This window comes from Salvelinus alpinus, chromosome 5 (assembly GCF_045679555.1).
Source record: "Salvelinus alpinus chromosome 5, SLU_Salpinus.1, whole genome shotgun sequence".
In the NCBI taxonomy this organism is placed as follows: Eukaryota; Metazoa; Chordata; class Actinopteri; order Salmoniformes; family Salmonidae; genus Salvelinus; species Salvelinus alpinus.
The window spans coordinates 72,076,528-72,091,568 of record NC_092090.1 but is presented as its reverse complement, the minus strand read 5'-3'; the positions used below and the strand labels follow the sequence as shown (position 1 = coordinate 72,091,568).

The 15,041-nt window shown below is 46.3% G+C and overlaps 1 protein-coding gene across 3 annotated transcripts; it reads left to right on the top strand.

Moving 5' to 3' along the window:
* Window positions 1–152: 152 nt before the first annotated feature.
* LOC139576705 (tRNA (32-2'-O)-methyltransferase regulator THADA) lies at window positions 153–13,569 on the top strand. Of its 3 annotated transcripts, none has more exons than XM_071403055.1 (31): window positions 153–344; window positions 1,973–2,147; window positions 2,241–2,327; window positions 2,411–2,438; window positions 2,571–2,719; window positions 2,892–3,014; window positions 3,320–3,440; window positions 3,629–3,771; window positions 3,871–3,955; window positions 4,070–4,206; window positions 4,354–4,551; window positions 4,668–5,397; window positions 5,504–5,656; window positions 5,752–5,861; window positions 5,975–6,135; window positions 6,218–6,387; window positions 6,518–6,682; window positions 6,782–6,930; window positions 7,053–7,190; window positions 7,290–7,394; window positions 7,629–7,826; window positions 8,030–8,180; window positions 8,427–8,676; window positions 8,886–9,125; window positions 9,239–9,443; window positions 9,613–9,801; window positions 10,650–10,900; window positions 11,043–11,213; window positions 11,321–11,587; window positions 11,691–11,893; window positions 12,818–13,569. In XM_071403055.1, exons 2-31 carry the CDS (start codon window positions 2,103–2,105, stop codon window positions 13,060–13,062), a joined length of 5,367 nt encoding a protein of 1,788 aa, XP_071259156.1. In that variant the 5' UTR covers window positions 153–344; window positions 1,973–2,102; the 3' UTR covers window positions 13,063–13,569. The 3 variants fall into 3 exon arrangements, with proteins under 3 accessions (XP_071259156.1, XP_071259154.1, XP_071259155.1); XM_071403053.1 differs by lacking the exon at window positions 153–344 and adding an exon at window positions 1,258–1,485; XM_071403054.1 differs by lacking the exon at window positions 153–344 and adding an exon at window positions 1,259–1,485 and having other exon boundaries at window positions 8,889–9,125.
* The last annotated feature ends 1,472 nt before the right edge of the window (window positions 13,570–15,041 follow it).

Below are 15,041 nucleotides of genomic sequence, written 5' to 3'. Positions count from 1 at the left end.
ATATTCATGAGTCTTTTTGTATATATTTTTAGATTTATATCGTTTTAAAATGTTATATTTGTGTTGTTCCAAATGTCTGAATAAAAATGAGTTCAGTGCAGAATGGTGCTTTTTGAGGGGGGCGGCGGGTTCGCCCAGGGAGCCATACAAGCTAAAACCGCCACTGCTTACACTGCAATGGTTTGGGGATGACAGTTCTTACAGCGTATCTTACATAACCAAGCTTCACATGCGTAGGTATTTGCTATTTATCAGAAAACAACTGGACCGACAGACTCCTCTTTTTCTCCATTCACCCAGCGGGTTAGACGCCGGGCACCAACCACACCAGGAATCTTCTTCAGGTATTCAACGACTCCTTTGAGAGTGTTCTACTCCGAAGTTCATAACTTCTGTTGTTCGGATTCTTTTGAGGCTCACTGCAATCTTCCTATGTTCTTCAGAAATACGATTAATCATAGTAAGACCAATCTGACAGACTTTTCCCAGCGCATACTTCACCATTTGACACATCAAACGGGTTTCCCACATATGCATCCCAACAAGATGCGATTCATTATCATTCATACACGTATCATCCACTCCAATTTTAGACAATTTCATTTTGTTATAGTTTTCGCTACTGCTGTTGTCCATTCGGAACATTCGTCTTCACTAACTTTGCTTCGAACTCAGCACCGGCTTCCGACATCTTTTTCTTAAACCGGAAGAAACCGTAGTCCAACCCGGAATCGAACTGCGAGCCTTCCAAAGATTTGTATAACTAAACCTAAAAAAGATATATAATATATATATATATAATAAAAAAACTAATTGTTCTATCTGTGAACCTTCCCTACAACCTGTAGAGAACGCAATAGTTCCACCTCACCAGGGAGTCATCATTTTTGCAAAGTGTTGTAGAGAGATGTCAATGGCAATGACATATTAACCAATCACAGTTTAGGGGATTACTTGCGTCCATGCTCCAGAAATGGGCGAGCTTCTACTGAGATAGCCAACAGCGACCTTCGTGGGGCTGTTGTGTACTACGGAACAGACAAAAAAATAATGTACCTGTTATAGCAAAATTCTAGAAGCAAATTTGCAACATGCACTATTACATGGACTCTCTGCATGCATCCTAATGAATTGACAACAAAACATGAACACAAAAGCGTAATGTAATGTTACAAAGATGATTTGCTAACCGAACGCATACTCCTATACACTAGATGGCGGCAATTCATAATGCACTGTACTGTAACGACTCAACTCCCAACAGTAGAGTTAGTTTGACAAGAAAAACACGAGGAAGCATGTTCTCTTTCTTTCCAGGGATAATTTTAAGACAAACTTTCGGAATTAACAAACAATGGTGCCTGTTCAATCGGTCGAAGATCAGATGAAAGCTGTACTAGACTGTGTGGTCACTGAGGATAAAATACCCACAGATGTCAGCACTACGTTAAAGCTTTTCATTAACAAACTTGATGAGTGCTCAAGGTAAATCTGGTTGACAAGTGCCTAATGTGTTTTATTCATTACACCGATTCTGTTGCAAAATGTTTCTTAAACAGAATGAAACAGGAGGGACCTATCTGCATTTGTCCAATAGAAACTCTCGTTATGCTCTGATGCTTCTGTTTGGTGCTTAAACGTTCAACTGTTTCCATAATGAATACACCCCTGATGTTTGTATGACAATGCATGTGTAGCCACCCTGTATGGGAATGCATGTACTACTGCCTCTGCCAAGAAATCTGGGCTTTCATGGCATAGGTGGTAATGCATTCACACCACAATAACCACAGGGTTGTTGATTCAAGCCCATCACTACATTGGTGTCAGCAGTGGGATAGTGTCTGCGGTGTCTCGGAGTTGCTGGTTCCAGCTCCACTCCGACTGTTCCCATTTCCAACCAATTAGTACACATTCATTGTTTACCGTCGGTGTCACTCATCTTCATGGCATGTTGTCTGTCTCTGAACAGGAGCAACATAAAGCGATGCAAAGAGCGTAGTCTGGAGGAGGCAGGCCAGCTGCTGAGGAAGATCCCAGTGAAGCAGCTTCAGTGTTTAGAGGAGAGGCTCCTCTTGCCACTCATCAGGCTACTCGTCGCCATGCAGATGCAGATGTTTAACATCGCCAGTCGCAAATTAGACCAGGTCCAGAACAAGCTCTGACCTTTAGAAGTGATGTTTTCAATGCTGAATAACTAAAGTGCTATTCTGAATATGTATTTGATCATGCCATTACAGATGTTGCAACATCTGGCAGAAGTCAATCGTTTGCTGGTTTTTCGAGAAATCCAACACTGTTTGTGCACTATTGTGGGAAAGGATCAGGTATGTGTATTGTTCTAAAAATAATCCATGGTTAGAAGTATTCTTTAGCAATGTGATAATGTTTCAGCATCTTTCCTTTTCAGGCATTATCCATTGGGGACCTCCAGAGAGGTAATTTGTGGATTAGAATCATCTTGAATTGTTCTTTGTTTTAGTGTGAGTGGCATTGTCAATATTAACTATTATCTTTTTGGCCTCATTTTAGGTGCCAAGTTATCTCCTGTGTGTGGTTTGTGTTTGCAGCTTGCATGTTCCTGGAGGACAGCTCTATTGGTCGTGAGCTGTGGCGAGAGGCCTGCCCTTCCTTGATAGATAAAGTGGCTGAGTTATTCCCTATAATACTGGAGCAGGAGGGTTTGAGAAATGGACCACTGTGTTACCAAGCTGTAAAGGTAAATACTGTATATGCACTTTATCAACCTTTAACTTCCTGGTTCTTGTCAACAAAATTGTACTTGTCTTTTTTCATTTGAAGCACTGTTCAGAAGACGTCTTGTCATTGAACTGACCTGTGAGTTGGCTGTGTTAGTAGGTGTCTTACTGATCTGGGACCTGTCCCTTCAGGTGTGTTTGCAGGTTTTTCAGCTGTTGCCAGGTGAGGTGGCCCCTCTGGTGTGGGAGAAGGAACCGGGGAGTTTGGCAGTGCAGAGCATCCTACAGTCTCTAATGGACATCATCCTGGGACAGGTCTGTGTTTGACATCGATTCAGGTTAAATCCCAAACTATTTTTAAATAAATATGATTCAGGTTTGCCAGTCTGTTCTCCCTGATGTCGCTCCATGGTCCAGCTCTTACTCTTACTACATGGTCCTTTGTAGCTCATTTGGTAGAGCATGGCGCTTGTAACACCAGGGTAGTGGGTTCCATTACCAGTATCACCCATATGTATAATGTATGCATGCATGACTGTAAGTCGCTTTAGATAAAAGCGTGTACTAAATAGCATTTTAAAATTATTATTATATTACTTGTTTCCTCTGTGTGCGGGCAGTGCTCCAACAGGGACACCCGTCTCCTGGCTGGCACCACAGTGGCCATGCTGATTAACACCGTACTAGAGGGAGGGGAGGGAGGAGCAGCTGCCTGGAGTCTGCTACAAGTCACTCACTCAGGTACACATTCAGGACTTTCATATTGTTGACATTGTATGTTGACTTTTATGGTTTACATTCTATATTGTTTACATTCCAAATCATCACAACACATATGAAGGATTTGAACCATAACCCTATGCAAATAAGGACTGTGATGATGAAGTGTTTTTTGTTTTTAATGCCACTGGTTGATGTGTGTTGCTCAGAGCCCTGGCAGCTGTGTGTGGGTGGTCTCCAGGTGCAGTGCAGCCCCCGCTCGCAGGACGGAGTGGACAGACTGGCCGTGAGCAGGGGTCTGCTGACCTGCTGTAGAAGGGGCATCCTAGTCAGTCAGGTGGACACCACAGGGGTATGTCACAGACTGCTCATGCTCATTCGTTCTTATGGAATTCTCTGCCAATTTAGAAAATGTGGTTTCTGATTCAAGGTTTTCTCCCTATTGCTTCAGGCTTGTCTACTCCTGGGTGGTTTGTTTCCTTTGGTTTCTGCGTTGTGTGAGGAGAAGCTTGACTGTCACTACTATGTCTTTGAAGGTACTGTAAAACCAAACCAGTGTGTATGTGTGTTTCTGTAAGTGCAAACCTAATGAAAGTAAGAAATACCTGAGTATCAAATCAAAGTTTATTAAAGCCTATGTCTGATGGCAGTGTTAACACTGTGGCTGAAGAGTGTTAAGGAGTGTCTAGCTGAGATCTGGGAGGTGACCAGCGCTCCCCTGCTGCCTGATGACTCTAGTCTGAGACAACAACTCATCCAGGTCATCTGGGACAATGCCGAGAGTCCAGTGAGTTTTCAATCATCTCATTACTAATATAAATGGTGTTTTTTATATATATATATATATATTTATTATTATTTTTATTTTTTAAAGCAGCAGCTACTCTAGTATAGTAGTAACAATAACATCCCATTTCTCCTTACACATGCCCAGGTCGAGGGTGTGTCAGAGGTTGTGCGCAGTGCGTTCTGCCTGCTGCTGGAGATCTATGAGATGGACTGCCAGCGTTTTGGAGACACACAGAAGAACCTGCACATTTCCTTACTCCACCGCATAACCAAACTGCCCTGGGAGGCCAAAGCCAAATACTTCCCCCTCTGTTCACTGCTCCCTTATGTTGGCACTGACATGGTGAGTGTATTCAAAGTCATCTTACACCTTTTAAAGTGTATACCTTTTTTATACCTTTTAAAGTGTATGTTCAGTTGTGGAAATTGATTATAATTAATTTTCCATTAACCCCTCAGGTGCTGGAGCAGTACTCAGAGCTTCCCAACCATCTCCTGAAGTGCATGTCCACCAATCATCTGTCCCCATGTGCCTCAGAGCTTTACAAGTGTCTGATCCAGAAGCAGAGGTGCGAGCTGTGTGAGGAACTGGCCCAGGATGCTCCTCCCTTGGAGCTGGATCTGGCCAATCAGTGGGCCAGGCGTTGGCGGACCACTCTGCTGGAGGCCTTGACCTCTGACGTGACCCTTCTTCAGAACAACAGCTCCAGCCACTTGCTGCCCTGGACTCTGCGTGTCTTCCCTGCTGCTGTGGAGCCCCTGCTGGCCCCTCTAGACCCTGCCTCTCCAGGGCACCTCCATGCCTGGGCCTGTGTGATGAGTGCCCGCCGAGCCACTTATGGAGGCTCCCCCTGGGCCCTGGAGAGTGGCTCTGCCCTGGAGACCCTCCGTCTTGCCCTGGGATGTGTGGATGATAGAGTCCGCCTGGCCGCCCTCAACCTGCTATGCTGCAGCCCAAAGACCAAAGAGGCCCCGACGCCGGAGGAGCTGTCTACCATGAGGACCTTCATCCCCCAGAACCTCAACAGTGAGTCGTCACCGTTCCGCCAGCACCTTCAGGCGGGGGTGAAGAGGTTTCTGGTCCGGATCCGAGACAGCTGCCTGGCCCACCTCAGAGGACAGAAGGGAAAAAGGGACGGTGGTGTCAGCCTCACAAAGGAGACAGAGATGGCACTTGATCAGGGAGTAGGTGAGAGCTGTGAAAGTTTGAAGCACTAAATAATGGTTTTATTTCCTTGTCCCATCTAGCTGTGCGGTGCAATTTATTAATATCCTATTCATCCTGATCATTGTAGGGTTTGTGGACTGGCTGTCCCAGCTGCCGTTGTCCTATCTGGCACCAGGACACAGCTACCAGAGGAAAAAGACTGTCCTGCTGCTGCTGTCTGCTGTACTAGAGACCTGCACAGACACCTGGAGCCCAGACAAGAAGAAGGGCCAACCCCCAGGTCAGTAAAGGGGGCATGAGATGGTTGACTTCATTCTGGGGCTTTAAAGCCTGTATGAAGCAAAATTCCAATAGGTTTTTGTTCCCTTTCTGTAGTTAACATGGCCTCTTTGATCAACTGGGCAAGGCTGAGAGGATGGTGGGATTTCTTCTCTCGATCAAAACAGCTGGTACTTATTGGCTGTTTAGAGGATTCCACCAATGAGGTAGACTTAATACTTATGTTACAAATTCCAGTTTTTATTTTTAATACATTTGTGAGTGACAGAAGGATAAGTGAAATAATGTATTTTCTCTGCTCTATTTTCTTCCTATGTAGATTCGGGAGCTCTCTGCAGGGTTACTGGTGAGATTTTTCCCACCTAGTTTTCTGGAGGACATTACTCCTGTGCTGTTCGGCCGAGCAGAACTGCTCCTCTGCAGTCCCCGTGTGCCGGAGGCTCAGATGGGAGCTCTGATCATGAAGGTCCTCCTCCAGAAGTAAGTAGACCTTAATTTTTACACCACCTGTAGCCAGAGTTCTTGTCCTCGACCTCAGTGTTGCATGACCCCCTCTCTGAAGGTCTGGAGGTCAGTCTCATGTGCCCTGGCTGGACAGCCGTATCAACTACGTCAGTTCTGGGGACTCGAAGGCCGCTACTCTGGTCAGGTATCTACTCAAGGAACTCGAGCAGCATTACCTGATCGCTAAGGATGATATGATGCTTGCTGCAAGGACCAAACCCATACACGGTGAGACCTGTTGCATCATTGCTATTTCACAAAATTTAATTTTGCAGCTATCTAACAGCTTATATATAAACATGTTGAATTCCAAAGCACTTGACACTGCAACCTTACTTGAGTGATGTATTTGTTTCAGGTATTTTGACTGCCCTAGAGAGGTGTATACTAGAGGTACCTAACACCCTGTGTGATGTGGTCGATCACAGAGTGACCATAGAGATCCTGGTTCTCCTGGAGAGGATCACTCTGCTCCTACTGGGTGTGCTGTATGGAGACCAGGATGCCTGCGGTGATGAGAAAGGTATCGCCAGTAAGGCGTATAGAGACATCACACAAGAGATCGGAGAAGGGTAAACTTGATATGGAATGGTTGTCTCACCCCCGCCCTTGTCTTTTCCAGATATACCCCCAACTTTCTGTGACATGGGGAATGCCATCACCTCTCTGATAGGCCAGGTGGCAGGAGAGGACCAGGGGGAGGGGGATGAGTGTGTGCTGCTGTCTGAGGAACACAGTCTGGTCCTCACCTGCTGCTGGGTCTCCCTCAAGGTACTCTTCATCTTACCGATCAACACTCGCACTGACCACCCGGCTGCACATTCTAACCCATGTTCAGCACCACTAAGAAACACATTCTGGCCTTCAATAACTATTGTTGTTTTCCTTTTCAGGAAATAGGAATCTTTCTAGGTTCTCTGGTGGAGAGAATGCTTGCTCAGGCCAAACAGACAGAGCCCTTTCTAACTTTAGAAGACCTAAAGAGGGCCTCTAAAGTGTTCAAGAACATTCTTCTCAAATGCCGCCACTGGGTAAAAAGGACATAACATCAATTTATGGTTCACAACTCAAAGCCTCCCTGGTTTTCTTGTCTCATCTTCAGTCCTGACATACATGTTTCTATCCCCCAGGGGGCAGTAGAGGGCTGCTGTGTGGGCTTTACCAGGTTCTGTGCCTGTCTCCTGAGCAGCAGTGACCCAGAGCTCAGGGATATCCCAGCACACATGCTGAAGCAGGTAACCTCTGACCCAGGCCCTTTTGAGGGGGCTCATCCACACCGCACACAGGGTTCTCATGGGGTAAAGGGGTTTCTGTAGAGTATGTTTTAGGTCCAGGCCAGTGATTTACCTTATCATTCTCTGCCAATTCATATCTAATTTTATCTGCAACAATGAAGCTATGTTGCATGCATATTTAGCTAGTATGGTTAAACTGTGTGTGTGCTAACTGATATGGGGTTTTCTCTCCAGGGCCTAGAGGTGCTGCAGTCTCGCTGTACGTCAGTGACCCGGCGGGCGGCAGGGCTTCCCATGCTCATCCTGTGTGTGGTGTCAGCAGAGGAGGCCAGTAAGGCCCGGCCCCTCCTGGCCCACAGCATACACACCCTGCTGGACACAGCCAGGTCCCCTCTGCCCCAGGACTGGGACCAGACACTGGACCTGCCACAGGTAGTACAATTCATGAATTCACCAAAAGTTTGCCAGATATACACACACACGTACACTACTTCCCATGAAATATACACATGTACATTACTTACCACGTACACAGATGAGATGCACAGCCGTCGAGATACACACATACCAATAGGATACTCAAGTCCAGGTCAGTTAGCGTGCTGTCTAATGTTAGCTTTTCCCCTCTCCCCCAGGTGTGTGCGGTCCACACCCTGCAGGCCTTGGTACGAGGCTCTGGGCTGGGGGTGGCTGTGCTGCAGTTTGCCCCAGCTGTGGCCATCCTGTCACTGACCCTCCTCAGCTCCCCCTGCTGGGCCATGAGGAATGCTGCACTGCAGCTCTACAGTAAAAAGACAATCTCTCCCTCTCACTACTGTAATGTGCACACTGAGGACAGAGCTCAGGTTTCAGTCTCATTTGTATTCTCTGAAACTGACCAGCTCAAACATTAGATCATATAGACCGGGAGAGAATCCATTAGCTTCACTTGCGCTGTCTGCTCCAATTTCTTTCATGTAGCTATCAGACATGCATGTTAAATTATTAATTTGTTATTGTACTCCCTCTGACTGAACCCTTTCCCATGAACAGGCTCTCTGTGCTCAAGGTTGCTGGGTCAGCGCTCTGGAGGTGAGGAGGGCTCCACCCAGCATGGCATGTCTCCCCCCGCCTTCTTCACCCACTACCCTGCCCTGCAGCCCTTCCTCCTGGGAGAGTTGAGGGGGGCGGCAGAGGACTTGCAGGGTCCCTCTGGGGAGGCCCGGCTCCGCCTGCACCCCTCCCTCTACCCTGTCCTCACCCTCCTGGCCAAACTCCAGCGAGGGGTCCAAGACCAAACTGGGTGATTACTGTTTTCATGTAATTTATTTTATTTTGTCAAGCTAAAGAATCTCTTTATAGCTGCATCTACTCAATGAAGCAGGTGATGATGTCCATGGGCCTGTTTAAGGATAACACACCTGTATTCTCCAGGTAGGCACACAATCATTTACAGTGTTCTGTGCATCTCCTTGCAGTATGAAAACTGGTCCATGTAACCTTTGTTCCCAGCAGGACTCTGTCAGACTTCCTGATTCCCCTGCTCCAGCTGGCTGCCAGTCCCATCTACAGTGTGAGGATCATGACCTCTAAAGCCTTGGTCGCCATGACGCCCCCCTGCCAATACGTGAGCACCCTTCTCCGGTTGACAGGAGAGCTGCCAGAGCCCCAGGACCCCAGCTGTCACAATCGTCTGCATGGACAGCTACTGCAGATCAGAGCCATCCTGGACAGGGGTCTATGCACACAACGGTGAGGGTTTACAGAATGGAAAACAAACAGGGAAAGATTCTATAATTCATGTTCTATTTATTCTGTGATTAAGGGGCTGTCAGGTTTTGTAATTTGTGTTGTTATTTCCCCAGTCCTCCCCCAGACGCACTGTGTGATGTGGTGGACCGTGTAGAGTCCAGACTGTGGTTGGTGACAGGGGCTCAGCACTGCCCCCTGGTGCGTGGGGCCTACCTGGGTGTGGCAGGCCTGCTGAGGGGGTTCTGCTCTCAGGGGTTCCTCCGTCAGATGAGGGATGTGCTCCTGTCAGAGCTCCACTCACCACACCAAAGGCTCCAGGTGCCCAACAGACCCTGTCTCACACACACACACACACACGTTCTTATCCAGAGATACTGTCATGATTTGTTATCCTTTTCATCATCTGGGTATGTGCCAACTGATATATCTGTGAGGTTGTGTTAGCCGTCCCACAATACTGAAAGTTCTATGACATTCCATTTTACAGGTTGGGTCCGCCTCCTTCCATCAGAACGCTATCCACTTCCTGTGTGCAGAGCCCCAGTGGGCTTGCCAGGTGTGGGGGAGTTTCTCCACAGAGAGCTCTGACCTGAGGCTGTCGTTGGTCAGTTGGGCGGCTGAGAGGCGGCGATGGAGTGGGACGAGCATGCAACAGGTGCTGCAGACGGCACTGCAGGTGAGACATCAACACCCTGTCTAGACTAGAGAATGCTGGGAAAGTCACCCTGTCCAAAACCTTACCAACAGTTTTCAACGACTAGTTTTCAATATACAACATGAGGAATTCAAGGCACTAAAGATATGTTTGACTTTAAACACAATGCTGCATAGGGCTGAAATCAAGCTGAGAATAGTTTTTCTCCCTCGTAAAAATGAATGGTTGTGTATCAGCTCACAGCTATTATATACTCACTAAACAGGGTCAGGTAAATCTGAACTAGACCAATACAGTCAAGGATATCCATCCTTTTTCTCTGCTGTGTTATGCCGTACAAGTGGGAGTCACGGAAAATGTAGGGCGTAAAAAGTACACTATTCTCTTTAAAAGTGAAGTAAGCGTAAAAGTTGACTCTACTGTTTATATTTTTGACAAGTACATATATCCCAAAAAATGACTTAAGTAGTACTTGAAAGTATTTTTGCTTTAGTACTTTCAAGTACCACTGGGTAGAGCATGGCACTTGTAAGTTGTAACGCCAGGGTAGTGGGTTCGATTCCCGGGACCACCCATACATAAAATGTATGCAACCATGATTAATTCGCATTGGATAAAAGCATCTGCTAAATGGCATATATTATTGTAAATTCTAAAGAAAACATTATTTTGCCTTTTAATAAAACTCCATAGGCCCAATCAATATGCCTGTGTCAGTGCCCCTGTTTTATACCTCCTTCAGTTTCTGGACAGCAAAGTCTTCCCACCTGTTAGCTACCCTTTAATGACGCCACATTCCTGATTTGACAATGGTGACCTGATCATGCTGTTTTAGGGGAATGGTGTTTAACATTGCTCTCTGTACTCAGGCCAACCTGAAGGAGGCGCTGTTGGATCAGAGTGTGGAGTATAGCAGGACATATCTGACAACCCTAGTGGCAGTGATGACTCCTGGGGCTGACCATACTCTGTCCCAGGAGCCTTCCCCTTCTCCCCCCCTGGAGGGTCCAGTCCTGCTGGAGTGTGTGGAGCTGTTGCTGGGGGCCCTGGAGGGCCACAGAGGGGGGCCAGAGTTCCTATCCCAGGCCCTGTGTGCTGCCAGCCTGCTGCTCTCCCAAAGGTCAGCATACAGAATTCTGCACACTGCACTCCTCTCTGTTTTGACATGATTTATAATTTACTTTACAACAACAAGTCATTAGGGTGTCAGATCCACAAAAAACATACGGAACATTCACACATTTCTTCTCCCTCTGTCTCAGTCTTCAGACATCTCTGTTCCCTCGGTGGTGCAGTCTGTTGGAGGTCCACCGGGTGCCAGAGGCCCCTGAGGCTCTCAGGAGATCCTGTGCCGGGGCCCTGTGTCTGGCTGGGGCCCCCTTACTGAGCATGGCCCTGAGGGACCACACTCCTCTCCCTGTCTTCAGCACCAGGTAGAGATCTAGAGCAGGGTCGTATGTTAAAAAGTCAATTACAGTATGCATACTGACTTTGTCACAATCTGCTGCATAATGTCCTCTCTGTCTTTCTTCCTATGCAGGTTGATCAACACAGGGCTTTACCTGCTGCAGGATGAGAGCCAGCAGGTGAGGATAAAAGCGGCTGGTTTTGCCTCCACACTCTGCCAAGCCAGGAGAGGAGGAGGGGAGAGGAGCATGTACCTGATGCAGGTCAACCAGGCTCTGCCCTTCCTGCTGGAGCTGCTGCTGGAGGAATGCTGGGATAGTCCTGATGCCCTGGAGGTGTTGCTGTGTCACATGCCCCAGTCTGACCTGAGCTCAGTCCTGAGGGAGGCCAAGGACACTGGGTGAGTCACCACACACACAGACAGTCAACAAATTCATGACATGTAGGCCGAGTATGTATTTTGTTTTGTTTATGTTGTTCATCAATCCCTCTCTGTTCCACAGGTGTGCCAGTCTTTATGAGCAGGATGAGGCCAACGTATTTGCAGAACCGTCTGTGATGTCAGCATGTCTACTTCCATACCTGCTTCAGCTCGCTGAAAAGTACCCTGCATCCTCAGTGGTGGGAGAACGCCTGGGTGTATGGGCCAGGGAGAATGTTACAGACCTGCTGGAGAACCTCAGGGTCTGTAAAGACCTCCAGCCAGGTAACACACAGACCAAGGACCACATACTTACTGATTGTGTCGGAAAGCTACAGAATGAGGATGGTTACATGCAAATAACACCATTATTGTGGATAGTCATTAATATAATAGTTTCTTTAAAATGTTTACATGCTTTGCAAGAAGAACAATTTCCCTAATAATCCTGTTTACATGGACACATCTGAAATCAGGCTACCTGATGGGACTTAAATAAATGCTGAAAATCGGCAATCAAAATAAAAACGTTCTACCACTGCGACCACGTTATTTTTGCGAAGCATATTTGATTCTGAGTTCAGGCATATAAAGTTTGTATGTGAACTATTTCTAAGATACTCGCACATAAGAGGGAGGCTTGCGCTACCGCTGCTGGTACATGTGCAGATCGAATACACAGCTGGAACGCTGATTTTAAGCTGTTTACATGTCCCAATAACCTGAAAGATGGCTCAGAAAACCACGTTTTAAGCAGCGTATGCTTACTTTGATTTTGACCTCACTCCGATTTAAGATAAACAGAGTCAAGTGTTTACTTGACTATTGCCATACTCTGCCTACTGCCATAATCAGTTTAATATCAAATTATTAGTGTGCATGTAAACGTACTGAAAATGTCATGGCTGACAGCATTACGTGAGCTTAAAGTGATACTTCGGGCTTTTGACAATGAGGCCCTTTATCTACTTCCCCAGAGTCAGATGAACTTGTGGATACCATTTCTATATCTCCGTATGAAGGAAGTTAGAGGTCATTTCGCAAGCCAAGGCTAACTTGCATTAGCACAATGACTGGAAGTCTATGGGTATGTACTAGCATGAGACACATAAAAATGCTATCCACAAGTTCATCTGACTCTGGGGAAATAGATAAAGGACGTCTTTGCCAAAATCCCGAAGAATCCCTTTAACTGTTCTTCCGTTCTAGGTGACACCCTGGACCCGGCCTGGTTGGCTCTTCTCATGGATTCTAGTTTCCATGGCACCCTGTGTGGTCTGTGGGCCAGGGCAGCATTCCTCCTGCGGCTCCTAGAAATATCTGATGACCTCCGACTCCTCTGTGATCCCGAGAGTTTACGTAAGAACATCCAGGAAGTTCACTGTGTGCTCCGCCAGAACGGTGTCCAGATGCCCGCTGCCTTTACTGCAGCTCTGACTGGAGACCTGCCTTGATGATACAGTAGTCTGGTCCACACTGTGACAACAGATTGCCTTAGTTCTCCTCTTTGACGATCCAAGTCCAGAATTAATGAATCCATGGATGCTGCATGAATGCCTACTGCAGCTGCAAACAACGTGAGCTTTGAATGTACTCTCTCTGTAGCTTCTGCACTACAGTACAGTAGCATTTGGCAGGCAGGTTCTCTGATTAGTTATGTAAAAGAACTGACTACAGCCAGATGAATGCAATGATCAGATTACGTACTGCTGCTGATGAGGCCTGCTAAGTATTGACCAGCTATAGAGAGCATCTCCTTACACCCACTATGCCTGAACTGAGAGTGTCTATACTGATCCAAAGAGCCTCTTAGAACATCTCTGTTGATGCCATTGTGTATTTTATTTACTATGTTAATGCATTTGCATGTCTGTGTGATCATGATGCAGCCATGATGCAAGTATTTTTGTATGGTTTTAAAGGATAAATGTTTAATTTTATAGATTAAATAATCTATTAAAGTGGGGTTGTCCTCTCTTTTCTGTAGGCTTTAACGTTTAGGATGTCTTCCTTTATCTGTCGCCCAACATTAAATCCCTCTGTTGTGCTTGAACAAGGCCCCTCTGTGTGAATTCTCAGACCGGTTCCAACTGCCTCCGACCACTCCTGGTATATTTATCATACCACCAGCAGCCACAGCAAGGCGCGCTCCTTCCTTCTAGTCTATAGTAGGCTACGTTGCCTTTTCTTCTCTCCTGTTCATCTTTCCGCATTAGCCACGTCTTATTGGGCTTCATCTGCAGCAGTGGGACGCAGACAGTGATGTAATGCCAGTGGCCGTCAGCAGTAGAGGCAGAGAGACAGGAGGGTTGGTGAACAGAATGGGCATACAAGGCTTTATGCTCCATTAGTGGCCAGTCTCCTGCCTGGATAAGTGTCCATTGTCAAACTGCCTGCCTCCCTCAGATGAAGATGATTGACTGTACTGTTGAGCTGCTGGTTGCCGTGCAACACCCCACACTAGAACGGTCTTACATCATTATCACAGCAGTCCACTCCTTTTTGTTCTATTGGTGGCAGGCAAATATTTGATAGGCTACAGTTCACGCTCTTTAGAAGTGTTTGTGTGTACATTGGGGCTGAATGACCTTTCTAATATGTCCTTGTAGTCTGTTGGAGCAGGCATTATAAAGTAGGACTGTTTCTGAACTCGTAATTTTTTTTCCTGTGTTAATTGCAATGTTAATACACAGGCCTAAGAGCAACTGGGTGATGTGTTAGCCAGTTTCTTTACCAGTTCCCAATTGGTTTTCTGTAGACCTCTTTCTTGGAGTGTAACTCACCCCTCATACCTGTGTTCACTTACTTTATGTAACCACTTCATGACTCATACGTGGGAATTATGCAGTACGTGTTCCTTAAACACGTCTTAGAAATGAGAGACACCGAGAGATAGTCCTACAGGATTTAAATGTGTCTGAGAGAAAACCACAGCAGGCTTGGAGTAGGAACCGTACTAGAACACTTTAAAACGGGTCTATCGACTTACCCGTTTTGACCCCCGGCACTGAGGTTCAAGTGCTTTTAAAACAAACAGAAAAAAAGATCTGTGAACTCTGTGCTAGTTCCAGACAAAGACGGACAGATAACATGTTCTGATTTCTGTCCTTGAGTCTTCCTGAACTAGAACATACATATCATGAAATGAATAATAAAAACATGACTCGCCTAATCTTATAAACAATTTCCTATTTTCTTGCTTATTTCAGTGTTTTTTCCCCCTCATGTCTTAACAATGACCTATTTAACTGTCCAAATGTTTTTCCATTGGAAACTTTCCATACATAATTAAGAAAAGAAAAGTTGGGCCTTTTCTGGAAGGGGTGTGTGTGCGTACGTGCTTCCTGCACTCTGGCGAGGGTTTAAAAGGAACCTGGAGGCTGACCATCTGGCCTTATTAGAGCTTTTGTTAACATTTCCCTGAGACCGAAGG

Excerpts from the sequence above, each read along its gene's own strand:
- LOC139576705 (XM_071403053.1), top strand. The coding sequence starts at position 1,355 with ATGGTGCCTGTTCAATCGGTCGAAGATCAGATGAAAGCTGTACTAGAC. Across the intron at positions 4,207-4,353 it reads GGGACAATGCCGAGAGTCCA|GTCGAGGGTGTGTCAGAGGT; the intron begins GTGAGTTTTCAA and ends ACACATGCCCAG. Across the intron at positions 6,388-6,517 it reads AAGGACCAAACCCATACACG|GTATTTTGACTGCCCTAGAG; the intron begins GTGAGACCTGTT and ends TATTTGTTTCAG.